This window comes from Canis lupus, chromosome 21, assembly GCF_003254725.2.
Source record: "Canis lupus dingo isolate Sandy chromosome 21, ASM325472v2, whole genome shotgun sequence".
Lineage (NCBI taxonomy): Eukaryota > Metazoa > Chordata > Mammalia > Carnivora > Canidae > Canis > Canis lupus.
The window spans coordinates 33432255-33447608 of record NC_064263.1 but is presented as its reverse complement, the minus strand read 5'-3'; the positions used below and the strand labels follow the sequence as shown (position 1 = coordinate 33447608).

At 39.0% G+C, this 15354-nt stretch overlaps 1 protein-coding gene and 1 long non-coding RNA gene across 3 annotated transcripts in view; one reads left to right on the top strand and one right to left on the bottom strand.

Moving 5' to 3' along the window:
* LOC125753229 (uncharacterized) overlaps positions 1-6050 on the top strand; it is a 35062-nt gene extending 29012 nt beyond the window's left edge. The window contains exon 3 of the long non-coding RNA XR_007404517.1: positions 5220-6050. This is a non-coding gene — a long non-coding RNA (uncharacterized LOC125753229). The remainder of the gene's footprint in view (positions 1-5219) is intronic.
* Positions 1-15354, bottom strand: part of SWAP70 (switching B cell complex subunit SWAP70) — a 75289-nt gene that overhangs the window by 48656 nt on the left and 11279 nt on the right. Inside the window, exon 2 of one of the 2 annotated variants that reach the window (XM_025459453.3) lies at positions 2280-2420. In XM_025459453.3, the coding sequence (XP_025315238.1) occupies positions 2280-2420 (141 nt within the window). Of the gene's footprint in view, positions 1-2279; positions 2421-15354 lie in introns of those variants that run through there. The other variant, XM_049098773.1, reaches the window with a different exon arrangement.

The following is a 15354-nucleotide window of genomic DNA, read 5'->3' as shown; positions in this document are numbered from 1 at the left end:
TGGGCACTTCATATCAATGGAATCATACAGTATGTGGCTTCTGTGAGTCTTACTGAATTTTACATTTCATTATGATATGATTTCTCTTTTTATTCCTAATTATGATCAAAGCAATGTTATCATCTCTGCAGGTGATACTTAAAAAACATAACATATATACACACAAACACAAATAAAGAGCAGAAAGTACTGCGAGGCTGATATGGAATAAAAGATGTAGATACAAAGAATACTACATAAATAAACTCACTGTAATCTTGACAACCTTTGCTATAAAATTTCTGAGAAATGTGATTTTTATTTAAAAGAATCCTCACCAACATTTTGACATTTTCCAAACTACTAACATAACTTACTATCATAAATTTTAATTACTGCACTTACCAAGTGCAGTGAAGTCTTCTTTATAAGAAGACACTAAACTATAAAAAATGTATACATAGGGGATCCCTGGGTAGCTCAGCAGTTTGGTGCCTGCCTTTGGCCCAGGGCGCAATCCTGGAGTCCTGGATCGAGTCCCATATCGGGCTCCTGGCATGGAGCCTGCTTCTCCCTCTGCCTGTGTCTCTGCCTCGCTCTCTCTTATGTCTATCATGAATAAATAAATAAATAAATCTTTTTAAAAAATGTATACATATACGACAATAAAAATCCAAAGAAGCCTTAGAAAAAAATATGTAAATAGTTGTGGGTTTTTTTTAAGTTTACTTATTTATTGGAGCATCTGGCTAGCTCAGTCAGTAGAACATGCAACTCTTAATCTCGAGGTTGTGAGCTGAAGCCCCACGTCAGGTGTAGGCAGTACTTAAAAATAAAAAAAAATTTTAAAGATTTTATTCATTAGAGACACAGAGAGGGGGGGGCGGGCAGAGAGAGAAGAGAGAGAAGCAGGTTCCATGCAGGGAACCTGACATGGGACTAGATCCTGGGTCTCCAGGATCATGCCCTGGGCTGAAGGCGGTGCTAAACCGCTGAGCCACCCGGGCTGCCCAAAATAAAATCTTTATGCAAAAAAGTTTATTTATTTATTTAAGTCATTTCTATACCCAACATGGGGCTCAAACCCATGACCATGACCCCAAGATCAAGAGTCACATGCTCCTCGAACTTAGCCAGGTGCCCCAATGTATTTTATTTTTAACTTTGAAGTATTATCATTATCACTTTTTGAAAGGCATTTTTTAAATATATACAAAAATTTTATGCTTAGTGTTATAAACAGGCAAAAGCAGGAATTTTCTAGCCATTCATGTGAATATGTGATCACTTTCACATCTAAACTAAGTGTACACAAATAACTAAATAAATAAAGAATACACAATATGGAAAAATGATACTAACATATCATTCAGTTAAAAAAAAAAAACAATTTGAAGAACTTTATGTATAGCAAGATCTTAGCCATACAGAAACAAACACTATGCATTATGTAGGAGTATATTTGCATGTAATATATTTAAAAAGATCTGCAAAGAATTCACCAAGCTGTTAACAGTGGTTACTCCTGGATGGTGAGATTAGAAAGAGTAAAGTGACATTCACTTTTTATTTCATATATTTTTGTATTAATTGCCAATTTAATAATAAGCATATGCTACCTTTTATAATTTTTAATGACCAATTTTTAAAAATTATTTGAAAGTGCCATGAGTTTAGTTTCTTCTAAAAAAAAAGAAATACATGAAATTCAATACCTTCTTGTGTCAATTTTTAATTATCCAAACTATAAGAGAAACTGAAAAAAAAAAAAAAAAAGAAACTGAACACAGCAGCAATGCCAATAGATTATATTTGGCTACTAAACACAAAATAGGTTTTTGCAGCATCTTTTCTCATACCCCATAGGAAGCATCTGAGTGGTACCCTGAAAAGTCTATGATGAAAACTTTGCTGTACAATAGCTATTTAGTAAAGATAACTAACATCACCTTTTACCCTAACATACTCATGCTTCAACAATCATTGCCAGTACATGTGGAACCAAAATTTTAAAAGGAAAAAAGAAAAGCACTCTAAGAAGACATTACAAACTAATACAAAATACAGCTCTTAATTTCAAACAAAATGACCCAACTTATAAAATATCACACCAAGTTTTAGAAGACAGTGGAGAAGAGGAAGAAACAGGAAATGTCTGTCTCCCATTCTCTCCTTTCTGATTTATCTCCTGATGTCTCATACTTGAACTCCTTAGTGAACTCACTAGCAAGGGGCTCTGGGGCCCACTTGAAATGTGCAAATCAAACAACGCTGTAAGCAGGAAGACATTAGAAGCATACCTTTTCCAAAATGAACTTGTTTAAGTACGGCATGTAGCCCTGATTGGAGACAGGCCCCTCATCATCATCCCTGAAGTGCTCTTCAAGGGCAACAGGGTCATGTGGAACCTTCAGCACCGTGCACAGATTATGGGACAGGACCTAAGGGGAAAAGAAAGTAGTTTAAAGGCATCCACTACACTAAGCAGTTTCCATATGGCAGCCTCACTGTCTGAACTCACCACTCCTTGCCCTAGGGAGACAAAGATAACAAACATGGGGTGAGTACTACTAGGCTGCCAGCTCCCCTCGTAGTTATTACTTCATTCCCTCCCTGGTTCTGGTTCACTTCAAACAAGTCTCTTTAACATGCCTACAATGAGCCAGCTCCATGCAAGAATCTGTGACTATACACAGGAATAAAAGGAAGAGCGTCAGGAACGCAGTCAATGACACTGTCACAGCACTGTGTGATGACAGACGGTAGCTGAGCCTCTAGTGAGCAAAGCATAACATATAGAGAAGTTGAATCACTATGTTGTATGCCTGAAACTAATGTACACTGTGTATCAACTATACTCAAAAAGAAATTTTTAAATATCCATGACTATAATATTCCTTGTAGTCTTTTAGCACTTGGCCTACATTAGAAAGAAAAAGAGGGGAAGGACCAAGAGAATGTTTTCAAAATTAAACTTTTCCCCAGGGAGAGCAGCATCAGTTGGTGAGAGCTGTAGGAAAAAGAGCACGGATCTGGGCAGCTACAGGATCTGGGCAGCTACAGCCGAGGCTTCTGGACCAAGTGACTGGGCGGGGCCAATGACACCTCTCTAGGTTCCGATGTTCTTACTTGTTCAACAAGAAGGGCCAAGTTAATATATAAATGTTACCAAATATTAAGTAGCAATCTCTAAGTGTCCCAGTATCTCTAAAATTCTGTGATACTAGGCTACACTTTCAGCATGAGTCTAAAAGAGCATAACTATAAAAAGAAAAGAAATCAAGGGCCTAGTTTAGAAATAGGAGAAAAATTGCAAAAATATCTCAGAAGTCACCAAAATGGTTGAAAATCGGGGATCCCTGGGTGGCGCAGCGGTTTGGCGCCTGCCTTTGGCCCAGGGCGCGATCCTGGAGACCCGGGATCGAATCCCACGTCGGGCTCCCGGTGCGTGGAGCCTGCTTCTCCCTCTGCCTATGTCTCTGCCTCTCTCTCTCTCTCTCTGTGACTATCATAAATAAATAAAAAAAAAAAAAAAAAAAAAAAAAAAAAAAAAAAAATGGTTGAAAATCTTTTGTAGAAAACTCGCACTCCGTATATAAAGCATTACTGGTATTGGCATAATATGAGTCCAATACTTTAACACTCAGGAAGTTCAATTAGCAGTTTGGGCTATCTGAGTACTAATCTCATTTTGCATTACATGAAAATTTTACAGTGAAACTTAAATCCCTCCCATTTCATTTTGGTATTCTAAACAGGACAATTACATAGTTAACACTGTACTTACTTCAACAAAGAATCTTATCAGATGTTAAATCCTAGGTTTAAATTTTCCCTTCTCTCAGCCCTACACATTTAATCACGTGAAGATCTACATTCATCTCAATGAAGACTTTCAATGCCATAAGCAAGTCACTTTTTTCTGCATACACATTTCAGTTAGGATTTTTTAAGGTTAAAAAAAGTAATCTATAAAAAGAATATTTGCATATCTTCTCTCTATATTTGTTTTGTTTCTCAAGGCTTCATTTATGTGGAGATCCTTTTCCACACGCTTTACTGGTTTTAAGGAAGTTAGTAAAGTAAAGGAAGTAAATTCACAAATGGTTATAAATGAAGTAATGAAGACTTTTATCAGCCCCTACAAAGCAGGCTGTGTTTCTCAAGCAAAACCTCTATTTGCCAACACTAGAGCACATGAAAAGAGCACGGTAGAGCTTTTTCTGAAAAATCTTGCCCCACAGCCAGCAAAAACCTAAATCAGTATTTCCTTTCTCTATTTACCTAGTAAAACTTATGGAGTAATTATCTACTCCCAAAGAGGTTTTGTGAGGATCAACTTCAAGAACATAAAATACTTAAACCTGCAAAGTCCTATAAAAATAGGAGTTTAGAGAAATAAAGAGCAATTTTCTCCGAGAAGGCTCAAAGGTCATTCAAATTTGAAATCATTTGAGATTTAATGAAGTAAAAATTCCCAACCACTGATTAAGTTACAGTGCATTCATACAATGTTAAGAACAATAAGGAAGCTCACTGTGTTGGTGATATGAAAAGATCTCCAAGATAAGTTAAATGAAAAAAGCAATATGCTTAAGATTATGTTTAGTATGCCATCTTTTATGTACAAGAAAAAGAAAGAAAAAATAAGAAACTCTAACAGAATATGTAAGAAACTAATAACAGTAGGGGAAAGACTAGCTTGGTGGTAGACCTGAGGTAGAAGACCTTTCACTGTTTATCTCCCCTTTTTCCCAAGTTTGAAAAAAATTTTACCTATTCAACATGTTCCAACTATTTAAGAACTTAAACATGTATTTTTAAAAAGCTGACTAGCAAAAAAAATAAAAAATAAATAAAAAATAAAAATAAAAAGCTGACTAGCCTAAGATCACACATCTTAGATCTATTTATTCTTGAAGTCTCTATTTTTCTTTTATATTAACCTACTAGAAATTAGGTATATAAGAAAGGCACAATCCACAGTAATGTACCATGATTAACACATGAGTGTTAATCACGGAAGGGCAATCAATGAGTTCAGAAAAGAGAATGTGTGCTAAAGTGACTTCAAAGAGGAAGTGAACGTAATGTAGGCCTTGAAATAAGGAGAGCTTTTTGGATAGGAAAGGGCAACTGGAAAGCTTTCAGATAGAGGAATAATATGAGAAAAGTAGTTGATTAATGCAAACTCCTCAATCTCTCCTGTACTCCCCTTTCTCTACCTTCGGGTTTCATAGATCTTTCCAAGTCAAGTCCTGGCAGGGGCTTTGGATGCCATATTGTCATCCTCTTCATTTTATAGATGGTGAGTACTCACTCAAAGGAATAAAAATTTGTTTTGTTTTGCTTTGTTTTGTTTTTAACCAAGGTTACTTGGCAGAACTGAGACTAGAATTCAAGTTTTGTAATCCCTGGTCCAATACTCTCTAGTAATAAGGAACATCATGGTTTTAGTTCTCTAAAGTCAACAATGTTCTTTGTATATGTAGGTGCTTAGTTCAATTCAGTGATCCCACTAAAGAAGATTTACATTTGAACCCTAGACTTCAACCTTGGACAATTAAACAGTACTTTTGATAAGAGGGACAGCTGAATTCAGTGACAATTTTCTTAACTTTATCTTCATTTAGTTAGACAAATTGTGAGGGAAACAACACTTAATAGTAGCAAGGACCCTAGAGGAGATCTGAGCACCAGCCCTGCTCTCACACAGTCTGTTTCTGTTTAGTGGTTTGCCACTTACTGTTTTATAATGGTTTAATGTTTTGCTACTTATATGCTCAGCCTCAGTATCCTCACTGAAGAATAAGGTGTTAACCTTGTTTCTAAAAAAAAATTTTTAAAGCCAATCCTTAATTGTCAACCCCAAACTTGTTTTATGAATTCAGCAAAAGAGCTACAATCTGATAAGAAATACAGCTTTTTTCATTGTTAATATGGCCTAGAATAGGTAAGTTTTCATCAAACAAAATAAACTGAATAACGGATAATTGAAAATGTTTTGTCACTAAAAAAGAAAAAAAAGTGTGCTTTTTTTTTTTTTAAGCTTTTATTTATTTATTCATGACAGAGAGAGAGAGAGGTAGAGACATAGGCAGAGGGAGAAGCAGGCCCCATGCAGGGAGCCCGACGAAAAGTGTGCTATCTTTAAACCTTTTCCAAAAAAATTCTTTTTCAAAGATTTTATTTATGTGACAGAAAGACCAGGGGGAGCAGCAGAGGGAGAGGGAAAAGTAGGTTCCCTGCTGATCAGGGAGCCCGATGAGGTGGCTAGATCCCCAGGACCCTGGGATCATGATCTGTGCTGAAGGCAGATGCTTAACCAACCGAACCATCCAGGAAGCCCCAAAACTTTTCAAAACTTCTATTAGCAATCTTTTAAAAGCCTAAACAGTATCTCAAGGGTTTTTTTTTTTATTAAAAAATATAATATATAAAGAAACCAAAATCTCAAAAGCCAGAATATAAACTACTAACAAGAAGTAAACACTCCAGGGACACCTGGGTGGCTCAGCAGTTTAGCACCTGCCTTCCGCCCAGGGAGTAATCCTGGAGTCCCAGGATCAAGTCATGCATCAGGCTCCCTGCATGAAGCCTGCTTCTCCCTCTGCCTCTGCCTGTCTCTGCCTCTCTCTCTCTGTCTCTCATGAAGAAAGAAAAGAGAAAGAAAAGAAAAAAAAAAGAAAAGAAAAGAAAAGAAAAGAAAAGAAAAGAAAAGAAAAGAAAAGAAAGAAAAGAAAAGAAAAGGGGGGATCCCTGGGTGGCACAGCGGTTCGGCGCCTGCCTTTGGCCCAGGGCGCGATCCTGGAGACCCTGGATCAAATCCCACGTCGGGCTCCCGGTGCATGGAGCCTGCTTCTCCCTCTGCCTATGTATCTGCCTCTCTCTCTCTCTCTCTCTCTCTGTGACTATCATAAATAAATAAAAATGTTTTAAAAAAATTGGAAAGAAAAAGAAAGAGAGAGGAAAGAAAGAAAGAAAGAAAGAAAGAAAGAAAGAAAGAAAGAAAGAAAGAAAGAAAGAAAGAAAGAAAGAAAGAAGAAAGAACTTACTTCATAAGTTTGTATAATAGCTTATGCTTTTTAGGGTAGACTCACATCATCCATTAGTTGGTTTCAGTCTTGTCCTTGGGAAAAGTAGATATTATTGCTATTTTACAGATGAAGAGGCGGAGTCAGAGATTAGGAGTTGTGCCTCAAATCACAGTTTTATGTGTAGTAAAACTAGGACTAGAACCCAAGCTTCCTGCTCTGATGCCTTTTCCACACTTGCCACTTTCCCTCTTTCTGGAAGAACAGAAAGCCCTAAGACCCTGTGGCCATGTACCTCTGTTGTAAGGCTCAGGTGCAGTGATGGACTGATGTTCACCTAGTCCTACCTAGTCAATTCTAGGACTCAGTGAGGTGGCTGGCACAATTTTGTGGAGCAGAGTTAAATCCAGTGGTGAAGAACTACATACGCCTAGAACTCTGGGACCCTTCTCTCTCAGGGAGCCCCTATCTCCTAGCACCAACCTTTGGGGGAACCAGTTCCAAGAGGCACTAGTATCTCCAGATGAGGAAGCTGGAAAGCAGACCAGGATGAAAGCAATCAGGAAGAAAGAGGGCTGCAAGTTCTTGATTTGTTTAAGGACTGCCCCTGAATCACTCTAATCAGAATGTCTGCAAGTTTCTTGAAAAAGCTGAATTTATCCCACTTCAAATGCCTGCTCCTCCAAAGGCCATTCTTTTAGCACCCACATGATTGCTAAGCAACTTTGCTCTCATTCCTGATATGAAGAATAAACTATTGTTACTACAATAAAAGATCCATATCCATGCCAATAATCCCTCTCTCCAGTTCTTTCATAACTATCTACTATTGCCTCTGCAAGGGCCTTTGCTGACAAGAGATGACTGATTAACTGTATGAGCCCTGTTCGTTGGTCTGTTCCTGTTCAGTGGTTTGCCATTTATCCTCTTTAAGCACTTTATTCCAACTATTATGAAAACAAAATCAAAGATGATGAACTACTAAACAGTGTTTTAACACACGAGTGCATGTTTACCCTTCACCCTCCCAAAGATGTAGAGATTATAAATGTCCTCTGAAGCATGCCCCCCGCCCCCAACAAGTCACACAATTTCCCTTTACAGGATGTGCGTAATGGGCAAACTTCAACACTGAAGAAAAAGGGAGGTGGGGATCTCTATTCCAACATGCTTATCTGAACCAACACAATTACAGAATTATAATTTATAATAAGCAATCTTTAAAAAAATGAAAATTCCTGTCTGATTTATAAAATTTCAAGCTAATGGCAAATTACCAGAAAACTCTTCCTAACAATGACCCAGAATGACCAATTTCCTACCAGTATTATGCCCTGCCTTAAAGAGCATTGTCTTAATAGAAGTCCTGCCCCTTTACCACACAGAGTCATTTTCCCTTTCCTGACAATATTCTTTCATCCTGCTTATCACTATTTAAGTCTTGCTTGCTTTCTCTTAAATTACCTTCATTGTAATCAGCCTCAGAAATCTCCAGGTCAGTGTTGACTCAGTTCCTAAAAGCAATCACCATCCTGACACTTTTACCAAATTATTCTTATTAAAGTGCTGCTTATCACATTATCCCCTCATCTAAAATTCATCAAAAGCCTACAGAAGGAAAACCCAAATAAGTATCTCAGCCCTGTATTTAAGTCACTCAACAAGTCAAGCCCTCTTTACCTTTCTAGCATTTCTTCTTACCCATCTGTATGAACCATACAAATCCCACCAAACAAATTTACTCACTGAAACATACACAAATCCTGTACCACTCCCCCTTCCCTCCAGGCCTTTGCTCCAACCACCCCTATACCTCCATTCCCATCTAACATAAATGTCATCCCTTTCAGAAGCCCCCACCACCCAAAATCAAGATGGTCTTTCCTCATTCTGCATTTCCCAAGCACTCTGTATTTCTTATTTTACACTACCACACATGGTTTTTCTCTCCCAAGATTGTAAATTTCTGAAAGAAAGGGCCATGTCTTACCTATCCTTGCATTCCCACAGTACCTCACATGCTATCCAGAGGGCAGAAAGCTTTCAATAAATGCTAAATGAATCCTTTCTAAAAATCCTCTTTTAACAGTAAAACTATAGTATTTTAATAATGACAACCTTAGGAAATATTCTACTCCTGCCTCTTAGCTTCATGGATAAAAAGAGCGGGGCCTGAGACTTGGCCTAAGTCACAATGTGATTAGTAACAAAACAGGGATGAGACTCCAGGTCTCCACCAGCCTGTCCCACAACAATGGAGTGCTAGAAACATTCCATTTGCTTCATTACATCCTTCAAGACTGGATCATTCTCCATAAACTCTGGAAACCTTTACTGGCCCTCCTGTCTGCTGAACTCCTATGCATCATTTAAGCGAATTGTCTCATATGCTAGCAGTATCTCAAATACCTAGCTGCAGCTCAGTTAAGGGAGGAAACCGTACCTAATAGTTGTATTCCATATTCTTCACAAAGACTACCAATAGAAGCATCACACTTATGGACAGATTAAGGCAGGATATGTAACTCAAAACCACCTGTTGTGATGTTGTCTACAGACTGTATGCCATGAAACTACCTAAATTAAGCACCTTTAATAAGTTATTTCAGATAATTAACTTAGCCCTCTTCAGAAATCAAACAAAATATCAGTATATTTAACCACATAAAAAGATTTTTAATTTCCCTTTAAAAAGAGACACCACAGGGGCACCTCCATGGCTCAGAGGTTGAGCATCTATCTGCCTTTGGCTTAGGTCGTGATCCTGGGGTTCTGGATCTGAGTCCCACATTAGAGCCTGTTTCTCCCTCTGCCTATGTCTCTGCTTCTCTCTCATGAATAAATAAATAAAATCTTTAAAAAGAGAGAGCGACACCACAAAGAAACAAAGAAAAAAGGCTGATAGCTCCAATATTCAAATTACTCTTAGAAATCAAAGATGAACACCTAATGAAAAAAATGGACAATGGACATGAATGGGAAATTCATAAAAGAAACAAATGGCTAATAAATACAGGAAAGATGCTTAACCTCACTAGTAATCAAAATAATGTAAATTAAAAGAGCTATCACTTCTTGAATGAGTAACAATACCTGGTTTTTGAACAGATACAGGGGAGTGAAGATCACCACTACCCAACACTGGAGAAGGAATAGAGCAGGTTTTCTCCATCACTACTGACATTTTGGACCAGATAATTTTTTTTTTCCTTTAAGTAAGTTCCATGCCCAACATGAAGCCCAAGGCAGGCTTCAATTCACCAGATCAAGATCTGAGCTGAGACCAAGAGTCAAACACTTAACTGACTGAGTCACCCTGGTGGCCCTAGACCAGATAATTCTTTGTTTAGGGAGCAGGGGGAGGTGTGTCCTATGCATTGTAGGATGTTTAGCAGCATCCCCAGCTGGAAATACCTAAACATCTCAAATATCTATGAATAGGAAAGTGGTTAAATAAAACATGGTGCATCAACACAGTAAAATAGTTCATAGCCATTATTAAGGATGTTGTCTGTATCTATCAGACAACAGTGATATGGAAAGTGATATGGAAAGAGGACTCTATCACCTCTTTAAGAAATAGGTTACAGGAACACTTGCGTGGCTCAGTGGTTGAGCGTCTGCCTTTGGCTGAGTGATCCCAGGGTCCTGGTGTTACAGTCTTATATCAGGCTCCCCGCAGGAAGCCTACTTCTCCCTCTGCCTATGTCTCTGCCTCCCTATCTCTCATGAATAAGTAAATTTTAAAAAAAATAATAATAATAAAAAATTTTAAAAAGAAAATAGGTTACAAAAGCATATGAAATATAGTCCCATTTATATAAAAGGATATGTTTGTGTATAACACATGTACATATGCATGTGTATATGTGTACAGAGCAAGGAAGGAGAGGAAAAAGGTATGGAGAAGAGAGAGAAGATTTTAGAAAAATATTCACTGAAAAGTTCATTGCACCTGCCTCTGGTGGTAGAATTTTGGGTACTTTTACCTTTGTTTCTATACTTTAATGTGTTGTTTGAATATTCTATGTATTATCTTTATAATCAGAAAAAGTGAAGCTTTTATATTTATGGAAAATTTTAAAATTAAATATGTCGGGGGGTTCCAGCTAGAGAACACCAATAAATTTACAAAATTACAAGAGATCATTGTAAGACTATAGAGTTGATGAAATTAATTCAGTTCAGTCATTCACAAAAAACTATGCTTTGCCATACCTCTTGAAGAAGCCACACAGTAGGCAACAAAGTCCCAATCTGGGACAGCTTCCTTAGATTCCAGTGTCCCACTGGACTATGCAGAAACAAATATCTTTAAGATAAATCATTTATAAAAAGATTTAACAGGCAGCCTGGTGGCTCAGCGGTTTAGCACTGCCTTCAGCCCAGGGTGTGATCCTAGAGACCCGGGATCGAGTCCCACGTCGGGCTCCTTGCATGGAGCCTGCTTCTCCCTCTGCCTATGTTTCTGCTTCTCTGTCTCTCTCATGAATAAATAAATAAAATCTTTTTAAAAAATTAAAAAAAAAAAGATTTAACTCCAATAAGTGTCTACATCTACCCTCCCACTACTCTGTAAGTTCCATAAAGAGAAGGTCTGGGGACACCTGGGTGGCTCAGCGGTTGAGCGTCTCATCTGCCTTCAGCTCAGGGTGTGATCCTGGAGTCCCAGGATCGAATCCCACATCAGGCTCCTTGCATGGAACCTGCTTCTCCCTCTGCCTGTGTCTCTGCCTCTCTCTCTCTCTCTCTGTCATGAATAAATAAAATATTTTAAAAAGAGAGAGAAGGTTTGTATTTTATCCATCTGTGCAATGCCAAAACCTAAAAAAAGTTCCTGATGTTCAACAAATGTTTGCTAAATTAGCCCTATTTAAGAATTTTCTTTTCTCTCTTTCTCTCTTTTTTAAATTTAGTTTGCTTCTCCATCTTTATCTAGATAGGTCTTTGAATTTATTTCCCTGTACTACCACTATATTCCACTGGGGAGAATTTTTGTTTAATTGGAATCTCTAATTCAGATCACTTTTAGAGTAAAAACCAATGTCTCCGCTAGTTATTCATACCACCAGAACTAGTAGGCGTAACTCGTCTGGCCTGAGGTCTAGTAGAGCAATCTAGTTCCTCAAAATTCAAGTAGAGATTTTTTTTTTTTTAAGATTTTATTTATTTATTCATGAGAGACTCCCAGAGAAAGGCAGAGACAGAGACAGAAGAAGAAGCAGGCTCTGTGTGGAGAGCCCAAAGTGAGACTCGATCCCAGGGCTCTTGGATCACCACTTGAGCCAAAGGCAGATGCTCATCCACTAAGCCACCCAGGTGCCCCTCAAGTAGAGATTTTTGATAAAAGGACTCAATAAGAATTAACAAGTGTGAATGAGAATTCTATAACAGAAGAGAGATAAATTAGGTAGGTAGTACACTCCATCCAAAAGAAAATCTGAAGCCACAGTATACACGCAAAGTGATCACAAATCTGAAGTTTATGTTTTCTGTCCCCTCGTCTGACCACACTGTCTCCTTATGATCTCCATAATATGGCTTCCATCCGCATCAATCTCATGAAATTGCTTTTTCAAAAGGATTCTGTGGCAGACATAGAGATGTACCACTCAAATCCCTCAAGAATAGAAATGCTGGGATCCCTGGGTGGCGCAGCGGTTTGGCGCCTGCCTTTGGCCCAGGGCGCGATCCTGGAGACCCGGGATCGAATCCCACATCAGGCTCCCGGTGCATGGAGCCTGCTTCTCCCTCTGCCTGTGTCTCTGCCTCTCTCTCTCTCTCTCTCTCTCTCTCTGTGACTATCATAAATAAATAAAAAAATTTAAAAAAAAAAAGAATAGAAATGCTGCTTAGCTACAAGGACTGTAGTTAGCTGAGAGCCTCCAGCTTCCTCAGGGTCTTCCTCAGCCAACGACTAAGCAAGATGGTCGTATCATTTGCTCCCAATTTTGTCAGGTCCATACCACAGTTTGATAGCTCCTCTTCCCAGTCCTGCTTCTACTCTCTTTTCCCCCCATAGGTGTTTCTTCTCAATAGCCCTTTTGCACTCCCAACTCTGTCTTAGCAGATGCTAAGGTTCCTGAAGAACCTGAGACAGACACTTTCTGAACCAGGCATTCTCCGAAGTTGCTGGCACTTGGCAGTCTAAATCATCCCCCCTCCTCTCAGACTATTTTGGTTCTTCTTCTTCTACAAAGGTGCCTTTGTAGGACCCGCTACCTCATCCCTCATTCTCCCAAACTGGACATTTCCCAAAGCTCAATTTTCAGCCCTGAGTTCTTTCTCCTTATTCTCTTTTTCAAAAATGCTTTTATTCTGACAATGTTAAGTAACCTTTATTCTAATAACTCTCAGATCTCCTTCTGGTCTTTCCCTCTCAACTGAACTCTGATTTACAACCCTAACTAATACTAGAGATTTCTACACTAAATTTGCCTCACATCCAAAAAACCCAAAGAAGAATTCATCTCCTTTCTCCCCAAAACAGGCTTTCCACCCTGATGCTGACTTTGGTACCACCATTCCTTTAACAAAATTATAGACTCTCCTCTTCATGTACCTCTTGTACTTTGAGTTTGTATTGCTGAGTCTAATTCAGAATCCCCAGTGCCAACTCCTCTCTCTACTGAATGAGCTGCTCTATCAGCTTATGGCTAACCAGAGAATGTAATGCTGGGGAAACAGGGGCTCCTTGCCCTCAGTAACAGGTCCCATTCTCCCTTCTGAGACTCCAACAAAGAGCTGCTGCAGAGCAAATACTCAACAGGATATGACTGTGGTAAACACATCAAGCTAACATAGTTAAATTAGAAGGCTAACCCTCAAAGACCTCATGTGGTACTTCACATTTTACAAATGAGCAAACTGAAGCCCAGTAAGAAGTGACTTCCCATGGTTACACAAGTATCAGAGCACAGACAGGTCTCCAGACTCCCCAACTAGTGCTCTTTCCTGACATGTTTTCCTGCTTTCTCAGGGGATTGATCTTCCGTATTTTTCATCATAGATGTTCTTATAGATGAATTTGACACATCCCTTAAGGTCAGTGACAAATGTCTCTTCCTCTAGAAGCATTCTTTGACCTAAATCCTCCGATCTTCCCCATAGGCTAGATAGGTTCCCCTCCTCTGTGTGCCCAAGCACCTTTTTGTGAGTGTGTGAAAGTTTCATTTAAAAAGAGCTGAAGCGGGGCAGCTCCGGTGATGCAGCAGTTTGGCGCCGCCTGCAGCCCGAGGCGTGATCCTGGAGACCCGGGATCGAGTCCCACGTTGGGCTCCCTGCATGGAGCCTACTTCGCCCTCTGCCTGTGTCTCGGTCTCTCTCTCTGTGTTGCTCATGAATAAATAAATAAAATCTTTGAAAAAAAAAAAAAAAGCTGAAGCAAAAAAATTAAAATTAAAATTAAAAAAATGAATGAATGAATGAATGAATGAATGAAGAAAGAAAGAAAGAAAGAAAGAAAGAAAGCAAGCAAGCTGAAGCGGGCACCCCAGATGGCTCAGGCTCAGCGGTTTACTGCCACCTTCAGCCCAGGGTCTGATCCTGGGATCAAGTCCCCCGTTGGGCTCCCTACATGGAGCCTGCTTCTCCCTCTGCCTGTGTCTCAGTCTCTCTCTCTCTCTCTCTCTCTCTCTGTCTCTCATGAATGAATAAATAAAAATCTTTAAAAAAAATAAAGATAAAAATAAATAAAAAGAGCTGAAGGGACGCCTGGGTGGCTCAGTGGTTGAGCATCTGCCTTCGGCTCAGAGCATGATCCTGGAGTCTCAGGATTGAGTCCCACATTGGGCTCCCTGCATGGAGCCGCCTCCTCCCTCTTGCCTCCGTCTTTCTGTGTCTCTCATGAATAAATAAATAAAATCTTTAAAAAAAATTTAAAAGTTAGCTAAGCGCCTCCAGCTATTCCAAAAACATTTGGAAAATTAACATTCATCCTTACACAAGAATGACAATAAAGGGACAAAAATGGTAGAATTGGTCTTAAAAATCACTATGTTGCAGCCAACAATGAAATAATCCATTACAGGCAAGTGTCATGAATAGATCCCACAAGACTTAGGTGAAATGTGTACTTCCTTTATCTCACTATATTTGAATTGCCAGTTTGCTGGGTCTGTAACATTCACAAGACTAAAGCACTATGGTGTAAGGAACATTATCTGTTTTGATTCCCACTGCCACCATCCCAGCCTTGCACTCATCAAAGGACTCATCAACTTTCACAGAAGCTCCCCAAATGGTCACCTGATCTCCAGCCTCTCACCTCCATCATCAGAATAATCTCAAAACTCTACCTTTGTCATAAATACCCAAAAAGTTTTAGTAACCTCCCCTCTTT